The 17,096-nt window shown below is 33.6% G+C and overlaps 1 protein-coding gene across 1 annotated transcript in view; it reads right to left on the reverse strand.

Annotated features, from left to right (window-relative positions):
• LOC105141870 (senescence-specific cysteine protease SAG39-like) overlaps positions 1 to 969 on the reverse strand; it is a 2,729-nt gene extending 1,760 nt beyond the window's left edge. The window contains exon 1 of the mRNA XM_011049248.1: positions 477 to 969. Within this exon, the coding sequence (XP_011047550.1) occupies positions 477 to 969 (493 nt within the window). The remainder of the gene's footprint in view (positions 1 to 476) is intronic.
• Between the last annotated feature and the right edge of the window lie 16,127 nt (positions 970 to 17,096).

Consider the following 17,096-nt stretch of genomic DNA (forward strand, 5'->3'; position numbering starts at 1 on the left):
TCATCAACTTCTTCTTTTTTTATTATTATTGTTAGTACTACTACTACTATTATTACTATTACTATTACTATTATTGTTGTTGTTGTTGTTATTGTTGTTGTATTATTGTTATGTATAATTTATACAATTAACCTCCTTATGATTCGACCACGCTCTTATTAGGTTATTTATTACTTCGACACTCCTGCACTTGTGAGAAGATATCAATTTTTTGATAGTGTCACTTGTGTAATGCACCAACCACTTTTCAAAGGTTATGATAAGTATCTTTAGTGACATGTTGAAATTTTTTTTTAAAGTTTTCATGAATGATTGTTTAGTTTATAGAAATTCTTATTAATTATATTTAATACATTTAAAAATAATAATTAAAAGGCACCAAGAAAACAATCTTGATACAGCACAAACAAAACAAAGGTTAGAAAAGTATCCCTCTCTAAGATCTCATTCTTATAAAAACAAGGATAGGCACTTACCACACTGTCCTTGGTCCTTGACAGGGGTTACAGCTCCTTCCTTTCCCCAGTCCATGGTAGAAGGCACTGCAGAAACGTTTTCATATCTGAAAGGACCTGCCTGTGGAGAGCACATATGGCCCTTGAATCTGGTGCGTGAAACTTTTAACTCTTCATTTTTAAGATCTGCAAATTGATTGACACCAAGTTCGTAAGATTTGCCGGTTTGACTGTTAAAAGCATCTATGCGTGCAACATTCTCGTTGAATATGCTGTAACGGGTCGCCCTCTCGCTGTCATCCTTGTATACACGCACATACTGAGTCATCCATTGCTCATGCCTCTCATACATGGGTGCATCCTGGAGGGTTCGAGCTATGGACTTATAAGGCCAAGCTCCCAAAATGAAGAGCAAGGCCAAACAAACATATTGGAATTGTTTAGTGAATCTCATGGCAGCCTTTGGTATTAGTAGCACGTATATTAGGGAAGCGATGAGTAAGCTGATAGGCATACTATCTTCACGCACCCTTTGAGGTTTTTATAGGGACTCTGCTCCTGTCACTTCGTATGCTCCACAAGACAGGCCTTTCAACTATATATGTGTGCCCTTCAAAATGTTCTAATTTTGACCCCTATGATTAACTAATTTAACTGACATCGTGTTGTGTTTTTTAGCCAGCATGAATTCAGACAGTTCAAACTTTCCCTTCATGAGTATATTTTCTAATGACTGATGAGTATTGTCTTTAGTAGGCTAATAAATGGTTTTCGTGCAGTGATTTTAGTCCCATCTTTTGGCTTCAGATGCCCTATAATTTTAGAAGCAGACATAAATACTCTTACCGTGCCGTTTGATTCACAAAAGGAATAGTTTTAAGAGATTTTCAGATTGTAACAAGAGGTGGCCTACCTTTAGGTTACTGCATCGGACTAAAAACTAGGAAAATTGTAGTCTCTCTGTAACTTTAGTAAACGTGCTGGTCTGTATTAGGACAAGAATTTTGATGGGTGCTTGAGTTTAGAATCTAGAAGCCAACGTTTTGTTTTTGAACGAGGAATAAAATATACAGAGTCCGCATAGTCAATGACCAGGTTAAGTTGTATGTGAAATAACATTACTATTCCGTGTAAGATTATTCTATCGAAATCAATCTGTTGCTACCATGCATTGCCTTCTTGAAAGGTGGTTTTTACTTTGATAGATCAACGGGAGTTGTATCTTTAAGATATGTGTGGCTAGACTCTAGAGCATGACACTAGCTAGATAGAAACTAAAGTTGAGACTGGCTTTTTTAGAACATGAATTTGCCTTACAATTTTGTCTAAAATTAAAAGAAAATGGTTTATGAGCATGCTTCACCTTTGAGTTCCAAGCAAACTGTGATGTTTTGAAGAATAAAAGGAAAAGGATAAGTAGGAAAAGGCAACAATGCCTTTGGAGGTCTAGAATTAGGTGTAAATGGATGAAGGATATTGAGGTAATTGAATAAAAGCTTGATAAGAATAAATAGGAGGTTAAAAAATGAAAAAAAGAGGACTTGAGAGAGAGAGAGAGAGAGAGAGAACCAGTAATAAGGAGAAGAAGAGGAAAAAGAAGAGAATTGTGAAGATTACGTGATTAAGGTAAGGTTTATACTTTAATGTGTGTAATTATGGTTTTTAGCCTTGATTTATTGGTTTTGTTAAGGTTTAGGATATCAATTTGTATTTTTAGAGATTAATTGAGGAATTGAATATGTGTGATGAATTAGTTGATTATAATATGATGGGTTCAAGTGTTATAGGTTATTTGATATGAGTTTATTAATTTGTTATGAGTTTATTTGATATGATGAGGCTAGTGATCAAGAATCTAGAATCCCAATGAACTATCTCACCAATTTGTCTAAATTGATTGACCATTTGGCTTGTCTTATTTTGGTCCACTGGTTGGGTAAAGCTAGTTGACCAGTTGGTGTATTGTATTTCGGTTGACCTATTTGTCCTAGATGGTTTTGGTCAACCAATAGGGTTGAATTGGTAGACCAGTTGACCTAATAATGCAGTTAGATAATTCTTTTTGGATTAATTAGTTTAGGTTAAAGTTTAGGATCGATCGAGTGGATAGATTCTAGTTTATAATTATATTTTATTCCTAAACATATAAGGTTATGGATTAGACTCTAAGTTAAATGTATTAAATAAATTGTACATTCCTTTCGAATTATTTTTTAGTATGTTTTTTTTTGTATTTAAATAATCTTGATATTTCACTTGTGAAACATCAGTAGGATTCCCTTGAACATCTGCATTTGAGATCTCTTGTTTTTTGAGTCAGTGAGTGGATAACTTTTCCGATACTAGAGGATTTGTATAACTACTTGAATTATTAATAAGAAATTGGTCATGCTTCTTGGTAATTCTTATATTGTTATTTATTCCTTATTTATGATTAAACATGCTAACTTATTAAAACAAAATCTTTGATATGAACTATTATGTACTTCTGAATTGATAGCTCCTCATTTGATTGATATCATGAGTTAAGCCTTGAGATATGAATCTATTTGTTTAATTATGATTGAACCTATGGTATGCCAATCAGAATACCCATGCTAACATGATAGTGTTAGTTTTTTTACACATCGTATATGAAACTATAGTTAGTCGAGGGAGTTACCAACCTATATTGACTAATCATCCCACAATACGGAGTCTTATGCTCATTGCATTTTTATTTTTTTAACAAGCGTCTTATGCTCATTGCATTTTTATTTTTTAACAAGCTTCACCATATGATATTCTTGTTATGGTCTATTTAAGAAACTTTCCTACAAGAACCTAAAGCCATATTTGCATATATATTCCCTATCATTGTATTACTTAGAGTATTTATTGAACATTAACTTCTCACCAAGTTGTTGAACTCATCCGCTTGTTATTTTTTTCTAGGCTTATAGCTTGTTAGCAAGATGCTTTTATTGGACCTTCAGAACTTGCTCTTTTGTTGTAATTAACATTATTCAGTCATGTCTAGCTAGTGCTTCACAATTACAGAAGTTTGTATTAACTTTTGTATCAAGACAATCCAATAATATTATGAAGTTAATTTTGTTTTTAGTGTTGAATTGAACTTTGATTGAGTTATTTAATGAATAAGTTTGTATGTAAGTTTAGGTTCATATAAGTATGGAACCCTTGCCTATATACTATTTATGGATTCAAGAATCAAGTTGTGACAAACATGATATTAGAGCTTTAGGTTAAAGAAATAATAATATAATTAATTCCATAATATATAGAGCATTAGGATCCCTTCATCTTGTAATTTAATTAATTTCATAGCATGTCTTCTTTGACTCTTTGCATTTTGTGATAGATATGATTTCCTATAATTCCATGATAATTATCATGCTATTGTTCTAGCATGATTTAAGTGTTCTTACTTTTTATAGGAAATGTTGAGGAATAAACATATAATTGGTTTAAGTAGAGTAGGTGACAATTAGGATAATGTTTCTATTATGCAATTGAGGACTACAAAGTAGAGGAGAAGGAGCGGTTCACCCGCACCGCAACATGTTAAGGAGTTACCTCCACCAATGGAATAGGAGACTCAGGAGTTAGAAAACAAAAATGTGGTTGGTGAAACATGTATAGGGGTAATAGACCCTAAGCTTGTTATAGAGTTTTAGCAACTTAGCCAGGCTATACAAACCTTAATAAGGCTTGCTATTGAGACAGATAGGAGAAGGGATAGTTGTACCATCATCATCACATACTATGTAGGGAGTCAATATGCCATTGAATGACTTCATGAAATTGACACCTTCTACTTTTACTTGAATGCATAATTTAGAGGATTCTTAAAGGTTTCTATATGATATTTGATGGTAGTGTGAAGCTTTACAATATACAGACCATCAGGCTATGAGTTTGGTATCATTCAGATTAGATAAGATGTGGCAATCTCTTGGTTTAAGTCTAAGATGAGAGCAAGGCTAGTAAAGGCTCAGTGGACATAAAAGGAGTTTAACAACATCTCTTAAATAGGTTTTTCCCTCAAAGTGTTTAGAATGCTCGACTTTATGAGTTTTAGAGGCCATTTTAGGGGAGCATAGTAGTAGATGAGTATAATGTAAAGTTCACTCAAGTGTCCAAGTATATATAACATCTTCTACCTACTGAGGAATGCAGGGTGAAGAGGTTCATTAGAAGACTTAAATCTTTGATGTATATAATGATTGTATCTCAGGTTTTTCCATCCCGCTCCTCAGTTGTTAATAACACTAGTTTGATAAAGGCGTGAGAATTAAATAACATAGTTGTAAGCCTGATTAGTACTTAAAAATGCATTCTCATTAAGGATTTATGTCATCATATTGCACCTAAAGTATCATTAAATTCCCTAACAAAAGCATGTTTTATATTAGCAAGTCTAAAAATATAATATACCTTTAATTCATGGTAAATGTTCATCCTAAATGCAGGTCTATCACATAAATAAAAGGATTGATTGATGAGTTTAAGGATTGAAATTGAAAGGATAAAAAGAAGGCCAAACTTAGCAAAGTGTTGCTGGTGCATTCCAAACTCGAACACCGTTCAGTAATTTGATCATATCTGGAGCTGTAGATATCAGATTTAGGTCCATTTTATATCAATGGAAAGGTAAGACATAGACCTACAACTTTTATATGAAGTCAAAGACTCAGTTCTGCCGTTTTCAAGCCCAAATCTTAGCAACAATGAAGACGTCAGAAGTTGTCCTGCACCTCAAGCACTATTCGGTTTTTGGCTCATATCTTGAGTTCTAGAAGTCCAAATGAGCTCTGGTTTTTTTTTTTTATGGAAAGCTGAGACAATTGCCCACAGTTCCACAATTCAGTTGGCTATAATTCTGATGTGAGCAATGACTTTTTGGCCAGCCAACAATATAAAAAATCAGCCCACAATATCAAAAAACCAGCAGCCATTAATGTCAAAAACCAGCCACCAAATCAATGGATGCCCACCAATTCTTCAATCAATCAATAGTTCTGAAACTTAGCCTATAAAAGGAGGCATTGTCCATGTATTTAGTCATATTAATTTTCAAATCAAAGTTATCTTCTTGCTTTCTCTCTACATCTTTGTAATGTTCAAGTTTTCTTTTATGCTATAGTAATCTCTTGGTTATGCTCTTTCATTTCCTTTCCTATACTTAGTTAGCTTATATTATGTTTATGTTCTTATATTGTTTATTTGTGTTTTTCTCCTTCTTAATGTTTAGCTAAGTTAATTATGTCAAGGTGAAAAGGTTTCTCTAATGGTGTTAGAATAGGTATAATATAAACTCAACATGAGCTTTAAATGTTTATATCCAAGAAAGATTGTTATTAACATGTTTTATCTTTTTATCTTACTAATTCTTAATACCTTCCTTATTAAATGTTTAATTTAGATTTGTGTTGTATAATATTTGGTACATCAAATGCTTGATCTTTCATAGTTTTCGGCCGAAATCGTTATTATGATAGAAACTTGATTTGTTGTTAACATAAACTAGCAACATGAATGCTTGATGATATTTATAAGTATGGTATTACTTATATAAGATAATTAATATGATCATGTTAGTAATTTATAATGAGCTAATAACGAGAAATCATCCGATTAGACCTCCTTTGTGTGTGGTTTCTAGTTGAGTAATAAAAAGAGTTTATATTATATTTATTTGAAATACCATTAGTGAATCCTATAACCTTGACATATGTTTTGTTATTGTTTAATCCTTACATCAATATCACATCCCAAAACTTTCTTCAACTCCTTTTCTGTTATTATTCTCTTTAAATCTTTTTCTTTATTTGTAATTTATATAATTCACCTCCCTGTGGTTCGACCCCGGTCTTGCCGGGTTATTTTACTTTGACACTCCTGCACTTGGGATAAGACATCAACTCTTTGATCGTGTCAAGTTTTTGGCGCCGTTGCCGGGGAGGTAAGTTATTGTATAAATTAAATATTTTATTTTATTTTATTTTCACTTTTATTTGTTTTTCTAATTGTTGTTTCTTTTTCTTTTTCTTTTTTTCTTTTCTTTTCTTTTGTATTTGCATGAGAGTTTGGACACGTATATTAAGTGGTAGACTTTCTAGAAAATCATCATTTTCTTTAGAAAACATGGCCGAAGAAGATAACCAATTAATTCATAATGAGAATAATGAGAATAATCGTGTTAGAACACTTAGAGATCATATGAATCCAACAAGAACAAGTGCACCATCATGTATTGTTTTTCCTCCTGATGCATCTCATTTTAATTTTAAGCCAGGTATTATTCAACTTTTACCCACTTTTCATGGCTTAGAATTAGAAAATCCATACTTACACTTAAGAGAATTTGAAGAAGTTTGTAACACTTATAATGACTTAAATTGTAATATGAACACCATCAGATTAAAGCTTTTTCCTTTTTTGTTAAAAGATAAAGCTAAAACATGGCTACAAAATATTAGGTCAGGATCCATTCATCCTTGGGATGAAATGCAACAACAGTTTTTAAAGAAATTTTTCCCTTCTCATAGAACAAACTCTTTCAAAAGACAAATCACCACTTTTACTCAAAAACCAGGAGAAACATTTTATAAATGTTAGGATAGATATAAAGACTTGCTTAATACCTGTCCTCATCATGGTTTTGAAACATGGAGATTGGTTTCATAATTTTATGAAGGGTTAACACCTAAAGATAGGCAAATGGTGGAATTGATGTGCAATGGAACTTTTGAAAATAAAGACCCTGATGAAGCAATGGAGTACTTAGACTTGCTAACTGAAAATGCTCAAAATTGGGACACCACAGGTACTTGTGAGGCACCAGGTAAAACTCAACCTCATACATCTAATGGAGGCATGTATAGCCTTAGGGAAGATCATGACCTTCAAGCCAAATTTGCATCTTTAGCTAGAAAAGTTGAGGCACTAGAATTAAAAAAGAGTGGTCAATTAAAATCTGTTCAAGAAATTGTGTGTCAAATTTGTGAAACCAATGAACACTCAACCAATGATTGTCCCACGTTGCCTTCTTTTAAGGAATGTCTCCATGAACAAGCCAATGCTTTAAATAGTTTCCAAAGACCAAGTCATAACCCGTACTCACAAACGTACAACCCTGGTTGGAGAAATCACCCAAATTTCAGTTGGAAGAGTGGTAACAATAATGCACAAACTTCACAGCCACCATTTCAAACACAATATAATTTTCAAAATTCTCATGGATATGCACCTCCTTATATTCCCCCTCCTAGAAGAAATCTTGAGGAAACATTACATGCATTCATTGAAAAGCAAGAGACAATCAACACTCAAAATTCTCAAACCATGGCTGATTTGAAAGATACTCTTGCAAAGTTCACATCTGCTCTCAGTTTTCAGGAGAAAGGTAAGTTTCCATCTCAACCCCAGCAAAATCCCAAGGGACAATACAATTCAAGTACAAGCAGTTCTGGAAGCCAACATCTGGATCAAGTCAAATCAGTCACTACTCTCCGCAGTGGTAAGGTTATTAAAAAACCTATTCTTGAACCTTGTGAGAAAGAAGATGAGTTAGTCTCCAAGGGTAAGGAAATGGTTGAACCTGATCATTGCAAGGAAGAGACTGATTCCCCACCAGCACTTCCATTTCCTCATGCCATGACCAAACAAAGGAAAGTCAATCACAATTCTGAAATCTTTGAAACTTTCAAACAAGTAAGGATTAATATACCTTTGCTAGATGCTATTAAACAGGTACCATCTTATGCTAAATTTTTGAAAGATCTATGCACTGTAAAGAGAAAATTGAATGTGAAAAAGAAAGCCTTCTTAGCCGAACAAGTAAGTGCCATTCTTCAAAATAATAATGCTTTGAAATATAAAGACCCTGGTTGTCCTACAATTTCTTGCTTTATTGGAGAACATAAAAGAGTGTGAATTTACTTCCATATTCGGTTTTTCAAAGTCTAAATCTCGGTGAGTTAAAACCTACTTCTGTTACTCTTTTACTTGCTGATAGATCTATAAAAATGCCTAGAGGAATAGTTGAAGATGTGTTAGTACAAGTTGATAAATTCATCTTTCCTGTGGATTTTATTGTCTTGGATACACAACCTGTTGAAGCATGCAATTCAATTCCTGTTATTTTAGGACGTCCATTTCTTGCAACTTCTAATGCATTGATTAATTGTAGGAATGGAGTGATGAAGTTATCTTTTGGAAACATGACATTAAAAATGAATGTTTTTAACATTTGCAAGCAACCTGGAGATGATAATGATTTACAAGAAGTAGATTTTATTGAAAAAATAATTTATGATCAATTTGAAAATTCTTCCAATGAAACTGAGTTTAATGAATCTGAAGATTTGCAAATGGTTTGTTTTCAGGAAGAATCAAAGGCAAATATTTGGAGACCAAAAATTGAGGAATTGCCACCACGATCAATTGGGTCCATACCTTCAAGTGTTCAACCACCAAAACCCGATTTGAAGCCATTGCCATGTAATCTCAAATACTCATTTTTGGGAGAAAATGAAACTTTTCCGGTAATAATTTCTTCCAAACTTAATGTTCATCAAGAAGGTAAGTTATTACAAACTCTAAAAATTCACAAAAATGCATTAGGATGGACCATAACTGACATAAAAGGAATTAGTCCTTTGATTTGCACACACAAGATTTATTTGGAGGAAAATGCTAAACCCTCTAGAGAAATGCAACGAAGGCTTAATCCTAATATGAAAGAAGTAGTGAGGAATGAAGTCATTAAACTTCTAGTTAATGGAATCATTTATCCTATTTCTGATAGCAAATGGGTAAGTCCTACCCAAGTTGTACCTAAAAAGTCTGGAGTTACTGTGATAACAAATGAGAAAAATGAGTTAATTCCAACGAGGACTATTACTGGTTGGCGCATGTGCATTGACTATAGGAAACTCAATTCAATGACTAGAAAAGATCACTTTCCTTTACCTTTCATGGATCAAATTCTAGAAAGAGTTGCAGGTCATGAATTTTATTGTTTTCTAGATGGTTATTCAGGTTACAACCAAATTGAAATTGCATTTGAAGATCAAGAGAAAACTACTTTCACATGTCCATTTGGTACATTTGCATACCGAAGGATGCCTTTTGGATTATGTAATGCACCAGCCACATTTCAAAGATGCATGCTTAGCATATTCAGTGATATGGTTGAACGTTTTCTTGAGATATTTATGGATGATTTTTCTGTTTTTGGTGATTCATTTGATAATTGTTTAACTAATTTGGAAAAGGTTTTGAACAGGTGTGAAGAGAAGAATCTTGTGTTGAATTGGGAAAAATGTCATTTTATGGTAACAAACGACATTGTACTTGGTCACATTGTTTCATCAATAGGAATTGAGGTTGATAAATCTAAAATTGAGTTAATTGCCAACTTGCCAACACCAAAATCTGTTAAAAATGTTAGATCATTTTTAGGACATGGTGGTTTTTATAGAAGGTTTATCAAAGATTTTAGTATAATATCTAAGCCATTGTGTAACCTTCTAACAAAGGATAATGTTTTTGAATGGACTGAATATTGTGAAGAAGCCTTTGTTAAACTTAAAAACCTGCTTACATCTGCTCCTGTTATTCAACCTCCTGATTGGTCATTACCTTTTGAAATAATGTGTGATGCTAGTGATTATGCCGTGGGTGCTGTTTTAGGACAAAGAAAAGATAAGAAACCCTATGTCATTTACTATGCAAGGAAAACTTTAAATAGTGCTCAAATAAATTACACAACCACTGAAAAAGAATTACTTGCTGTAGTATTTGCGTGTGAAAAATTCAGATCTTATCTTGTTGGCTCACCTGTTATTGTTTTTAGCGATCATGCAGCGTTGAAATATCTTCTTTCCAAGAAGGATTCTAAAGCTAGATTGGTGCGGTGGATTTTGTTACTTCAAGAATTCGATATCACAATCAAGGATAAGAAAGGCACCGAAAATGTTGTCGCGGATCATTTGTCAAGATTGACAACTGATTCGAAATCTGACATCACGCCAATCGATGACTACTTTCCTGATGAATCTTTACTTTCTGTCACTACAATGCCTTGGTTTGCTAATATTGTCAATTTTCTTGTTTCAGGACATTTGCCAGCGCATTGGGGCACTCAAGACAAAAGAAAGTTCTTGAACGAAGTGAAGAACTTTTATTGGGATGACCCTTATTTATTCAAATATTGTCCTGATCAAATATTTCGAAGATGCATTCCTGACAATGAGGTAAGTAATGTCATTAAATTTTGTCATTCTGAGGCATGTGGAGGTCATTTTTCATCAAAAAAGACAGCCGCAAAAATCTTACAATGTGGATTTTATTGGCCCACCATGTTCAAGGACACGCATGCATTCTGCAAATCTTGTGAAAATTGTCAAAAGTTAGGATCTCTTTCAAAACGTCACATGATGCCTTTAAGTATTATTCTTGTCATTGAAATCTTTGACTGTTGGGGTATAGATTTTATGGGTCCATTTCCTCCATCATTTGGTTTTGTGTACATATTAGTCGCAGTAGACTATGTTTCAAAATGGATAGAAGCAATTCCAAGTCGTAACAATGATCATAAAACAGTCATTAAGTTTTTGAAAGAAAACATTTTGAGTCGATTTGGAATCCCTCGGGCCATGATAAGTGATGGTGGAACACATTTCTGTAACAAGCCATTTGAGTCTTTAATGAAGAAATATGGAATCACACACAAAGTTGCCACCCCTTATCACCCCCAGACAAATGGACAAATAGAACTTGCTAATAGGGAGATCAAACAAATCTTGGAAAAAACAGTGAACCCTAATCGAAAGGACTGGTCTTTAAGACTTAATGATGCACTATGGGCCTATCGAACTGCTTTTAAAACATCATTAGGTATGTCACCTTATAGGTTGGTTTATGGAAAACCTTGTCATTTGCCTGTGGAACTTGAATACAAAGCTTATTGGGCTATTAAAGCTTTCAATTCAAACCTGGATGATGCGAGTCAGCTGCGTAAGTTACAAATAAATGAGCTTGAAGAAATAAGAAATGATGCATATGAAAATTCAAAAATTCATAAAGCAAGAATCAAAGACTTTCATGATAAAAGAATCTTGAGAAAAACATTTGATGTTGGTCAAAAAGTTTTGCTTTATAATTCTCGACTCCATTTATTTCCTGGAAAGCTAAGATCAAGATGGAGCGGTCCATTTGTTGTGAAACATGTATATCCTTATGGGGCCTTTGATATTGAGAATCCAAAGAATGGTAATGTTTTTAAGGTCAATGGACATCGTTTGAAAGCTTACTTTGATAATTTTCCTAGTGAAAATGAATCCATTGGTTTGAATGATCCTGTATATGAAGGTTGATTATTTTGTTTTTCTCATATTTTTTTTTTTTTGTGTTTCTTTTTTGTGTGACTTTTGTTTTGCTAGTCTTTCTCCAACCCCGGTCAAATGGCGGATAACGGTACTCCGTGACTCTTAAGTCGGTTCTTTCAGTTTCCCATGATAATTGATAACTCTGTATATATTTGTTCAATTCCTTGTTCCTTCTCTTTTCTTTACATCTCTTCTTGACCTCTCTTTAAAAACAAAACAAAACAAAAATGGACACCACTCTTGAAAAATTGAAAAAGTATTTTCCTACTCTGCCTCAGAATGCGATTACAAAAATTTACCGTGCTAGGTGTGAAAGATTGAGGTTGTTAATGAACCATGGAATTCCTGAAGATATTCGCTGGATAATTGAAGCAAAGATCCGATTATCAGGTGAGTCTTCCAACTCTTTTATTTCTTACATGCCTGGGATAGGTAAAAGCACTTTTGCAAAGAAACGTCGTGCAAAACGATTAAAAGTCTGTCATCGATGTGCCAGATGGACTTGTAATACAAAATGTCGTTCTTTAGGAATGGTATCTATAAACCGTGAAGATAAAATACAATTCATTAAGGATGGCTTAAGTAAGGAGTCTTTAGATAATCTTCTATTAACTCTTGAGACGCATCCTAGTGGAGATGTGCATCGTGCAATTCATGATTTATGGCCTCATTTTCATAAAGAACATGATCGACTTAGTCTTGGGAATCTGACTGAAAAAGACCATGTTTGCCAGTTTTTAAGAAAACTGGATGGGAAGCCTATCCCCGACCCATAAAGGGCGTTTAAGCCGTTCTTGGACGTAAAACCAAGGGAAAGCTGTGAGCCACAATCACAACTGCTTGTACATACATATTTGTTTTTTTTATATATATATATATATAATAAAATAATAATAATAATAAATAAATAAATAAATAAGAAAGAGAGAGAGAGAGTAAGACTTCAACTAGTCTACCTATAGGTGGTATGCTTTGCATTTTCAATTTCTCATCTATAAAATCTTCTTTTCCTTCCCATCATTTCTACTCAACCCATTCATTCAGCATATATAGAAGTGTGTAGAAATGGCAAGTTCCTCTGTTCGTAAAATAAAAACTATTTGTGTTTTTGGTGGATCTAGTCCTCGGAAAGAAAAAGAGTTTTTAGAATCAGCAAATCATCTTGGTCGGGTACTAGCTGAGAGAAAGATTCATTTAGTGTATGGGGGAGGCAGTCTTGGGTTAATGGGGGGTGTTTCAATAGCTGCATTTGTAGGAGGCAGTCAAGTTTTGGGGGTTGTCCCCAAAGCTTTAGCCGAAGGGGACATCATTGGAAAAACAATTGGAGAGGAATTACAGGTCTCTACAATGTTTAACCATGCCGATGCCTTCATTGCCTTACCAGGTGGTCTAGGTACATTGGAAGAGATCTTTCATATTTCCTCTTGGGCCCAACTGAACATTCACCATAAACCTATAGGTTTGTTAAATGTTAATGGTTTTTATGATAATTTGTTATCTTTTCTTGATCAAGCTGTGGAACAGGAATTTCTAACATCTTCGGCACGACAAATCATAATCTCTGCTGCTACTGCTGAACAATTGATTGACCAACTACAATCTTTCATCCCTGTAATTGATCCCTCCATGAGTCAACTCAATTGGTCAAACATGAAACGCCGTAAAAAGCTTAAATTGGATTTGAGCCTTAGTTTGTGAAAAATTGTGTCTTTTGGTTTTATTAATAGCATAATATTTGTGTTTTGTTGTTTCTTATATTTGTTTTAGTGTGTTTCAGGTTTGTCAATAGTCGCTGTTTCAGGTGATATCTTCTACACTCTATCTTTTTGCTTAGAACATTGAGGACAATGTCTCGTTTTGGTTGGGGGGAGAGGGTAGTAGTTGATATTACAATAAAAAAAAAAATTTATTATGTAACTTTATTTTCTATTATTTAAACCATTTACAAAACTATTGTTACTAGGATGGCAGAGTAACGGAGGAACTTTAGTGACTCTTGAGACGCATCTTAGTAAACATTCTTAACAAGGTCTATTATAATACTTCTTGAAATATTCAGGTTTACAAACTCTTGGATTGTTATCTATAGATTCTGTTTATATGCTCATCTAACAAGTATTTCTAAACCTTCATTTTCACACACACACTCGAACATATGATTGTGGGTTGCACATTGGATTATTACATTATTTGTGTTCTTTTGTTAAAGGTAACAACTAAGGGAAAGGGATAGTATATAATATGCAAAAAAGAAAAAAAAACAAAAAAAATAATAATAAAAAGAAAAAAAAAAAACAAAGTAGATAAGTTTGGTTTCGTAGCCTCCTTGACTTAAGCAAATAAGCCCGAAGGGGTGTTTGAACACCTAGTACCCTAAAGTCAACTGACTTGGGAGTTATTGGCCCAGTGCTTGTTACATGGGTTGAGGAGAAAGCTTAAGGGAATCAAACACTGCACTATCTACATATCAGTATTTGCAACCCGAGTTACTAAGCTCGTAGGGGTGTCTCAACACCTGATGCCCTAAGACCAACTGGTCTGGGAGTCATTAGCCGAAAGCTCGTTACATGGGTTCAGGATACATTGTGCTATAAATTCTTGCTTTTAAAAAAAACAAAAGAGAAAAAAAAAAAGATAACAATCGCAACCCAAGGAAGTTAACTTTAAACATTAGAACAAAAATTTTGTTTTCTTCCATGAAAAGCTCCGTAGCTATGTTTTGATTTATTGAGCACCGAAAGAAGGTTTACTAATATCTTGTTTAAGAGGTATTAAGCAGATATATAAATTTAATGAGAGTTTGTTTATCTGGATAGATTAATAGAAGTTAAATGATGAATGCCTTGCTTTGTGGTATTTGCAAATTAGTTTTATATTTTAATGCTTTGATTACTAGGGACTAGTAATAAGCTGGTTGGGGGGTGTGATTAGTACTTAAAAATGCATTCTTATTAAGGATTTATGTCATCATATTGCACCTAAAGTATCATTAAATTCCCTAACAAAAGCATGTTTTATATTAGCAAGTCTAAAAATATAATATACCTTTAATTCATGGTAAATGTTCATCCTAAATGCAGGTCTATCACATAAATAAAAGGATTGATTGATGAGTTTAAGGATTGAAATTGAAAGGATAAAAAGAAGGCCAAACTTAGCAAAGTGTTGCTGGTGCATTCCAAACTCGAACACCGTTCGGTAATTTAATCATATCTGGAGCTGTAGATATCAGATTTAGGTCCATTTTATATCGATGGAAAGGTAAGACATAGACCTACAACTTTTATATGGACTCAAAGACTCAGTTCTGCCGTTTTCAAGCTCAAATCTTAGCAACAACGAAGACGTCGGAAGCTGTCCTGCAGCTCAAACACTATTCGGTTTTTGACTCATATCTTGAGTTCTAGAAGTCCAAATGAGCTCTGGTTTTTTTTGTTGGAAAGCTGAGACAATTGCCCACAACTTTCATAATTCAGTTGGCTATAATTCTGATGTGAGCAATGATGTGTTGGCCAGCCAATAATATCAATAATCAGCCCACAATATCAAAAAACCAGCAGCCATTAATTTCAAAAACCAGCCACCAAATCAATGGATGCCCACCAATTCTTCAATCAATCAATAGTTCTGAAACTTAGCCTATAAAAGGAGGCATTGTTCATGTATTTAGTCATATTAATTTTCAGATCAAAGTTATCTTCTTGCTTTCTCTCTACATCTTTGTAATGTTCAAGTTTTCTTTCATGCTATAGTAATCTCTTGTTTATGCTCTTTCATTTCCTTTCCTATTCTTAGTTAGCTTATATTATGTTTATGTTCTTATATTGCTTATTTATGTTTTTCTCCTTCTTAATGTTTAGCTAAGTTAATTATGTCAAGGTGAAAAGGTTTCTCTAATGGTGTTAGAATAGGTATAATATAAACTCAACATGGGCTTTAAATGTTTATATCCAAGAAAGATTGTTATTAACATGTTTTATCTTTTTATCTTACTAATTCTTAATACCTTGCTTATTAAATGGTTAATTTAGATTTGTGTTGTATAATATTTGGTACATCAAATGCTTGATCCGTCATAGTTTTCGGCCGACATCGTTATTATGATAGGAACTTGATTTGTTGTTAACATAAACTAGCAACATGAATGCTTGATGATATTTATAAGTATGGTATTACTTAGATAAGATAATTAATATGATCATGTTAGTAATTTATAATGAGCTAATAACAAGAAATCATCCGATTAGAACCTCCTTTGTGTGTGGTTTCTAGTTGAGTAATAAAAAGAGTTTATATTATATTTATTTGAAATACCATTAGTGAATCCTATAACCTTGACATATGTTTTGTTATTGCTTAATCCTTACATCAATATCACATCCCAAAACTTTCTTCAACTCCTTTTCTGTTATTATTCTCTTCAAATCTTTTTCTTTATTTGTAATTTATATAATTCACCTCCCTGTGGTTCGACCCCGGTCTTGCCGGGTTATTTTACTTTGACATTCCTGCACTTGGGATAAGACATCAACTCTTTGATCGTGTCAAGTTTTTGGCGCCGTTACCGGGGAGGTAAGTTATTGTATAAATTAAATATTTTATTTTATTTTATTTTCACTTTTATTTGTTTTACTAATTGTTGTTTCTTTTTCTTTTTCTTTTTTCTTTTCTTTTCTTTTGTATTTGCATGAGAGTTTGGACACGTACATTAAGTGGTAGACTTTCTAGAAAATCATCATTTTCTTCAGAAAACATGGCCGAAGAAGATAATCAATCAATTCATAATGAGAATAATGAGAATAATGAGAATAATCGTGTTAGAACAGTTAGAGATCATATGAATCCAACAAGAACAAGTGCACCATCATGTATTGTTTTTCCTCCTGATGCATCTCATTTTAATTTAAACAAAGGCACCCTATGACAATGGATCATCAAAGAGGGGGGGACCTATATTTCTCAGGTACATATACATGCATATTGATCATAATGCATTGTTTTTTTTTAGCATTGTCAGATTGGTGTTTCATCATCACCTTTTGGGTAGTGTGTTTTTAACCCTACCTCATTTCGAGTGTGCCTTTGTGCCCTCACTTCTTTTCGAGTGCGCTTTTGAGCCATCATCTTCTCTGGTAGTGCATTTTTAACCCTACCTCATTTCGAGTGTGCCTTTGTGCCCATACTTCTTTTCGAGTGCGCCTTTGAGCCACTATCTTCTCAGGTAGTGCGTTTTCTAACCCAACCT

This window comes from Populus euphratica, unplaced genomic scaffold (assembly GCF_000495115.2).
Source record: "Populus euphratica unplaced genomic scaffold, PopEup_1.0 scaffold211.1, whole genome shotgun sequence".
NCBI lineage: Eukaryota > Viridiplantae > Streptophyta > Magnoliopsida > Malpighiales > Salicaceae > Populus > Populus euphratica.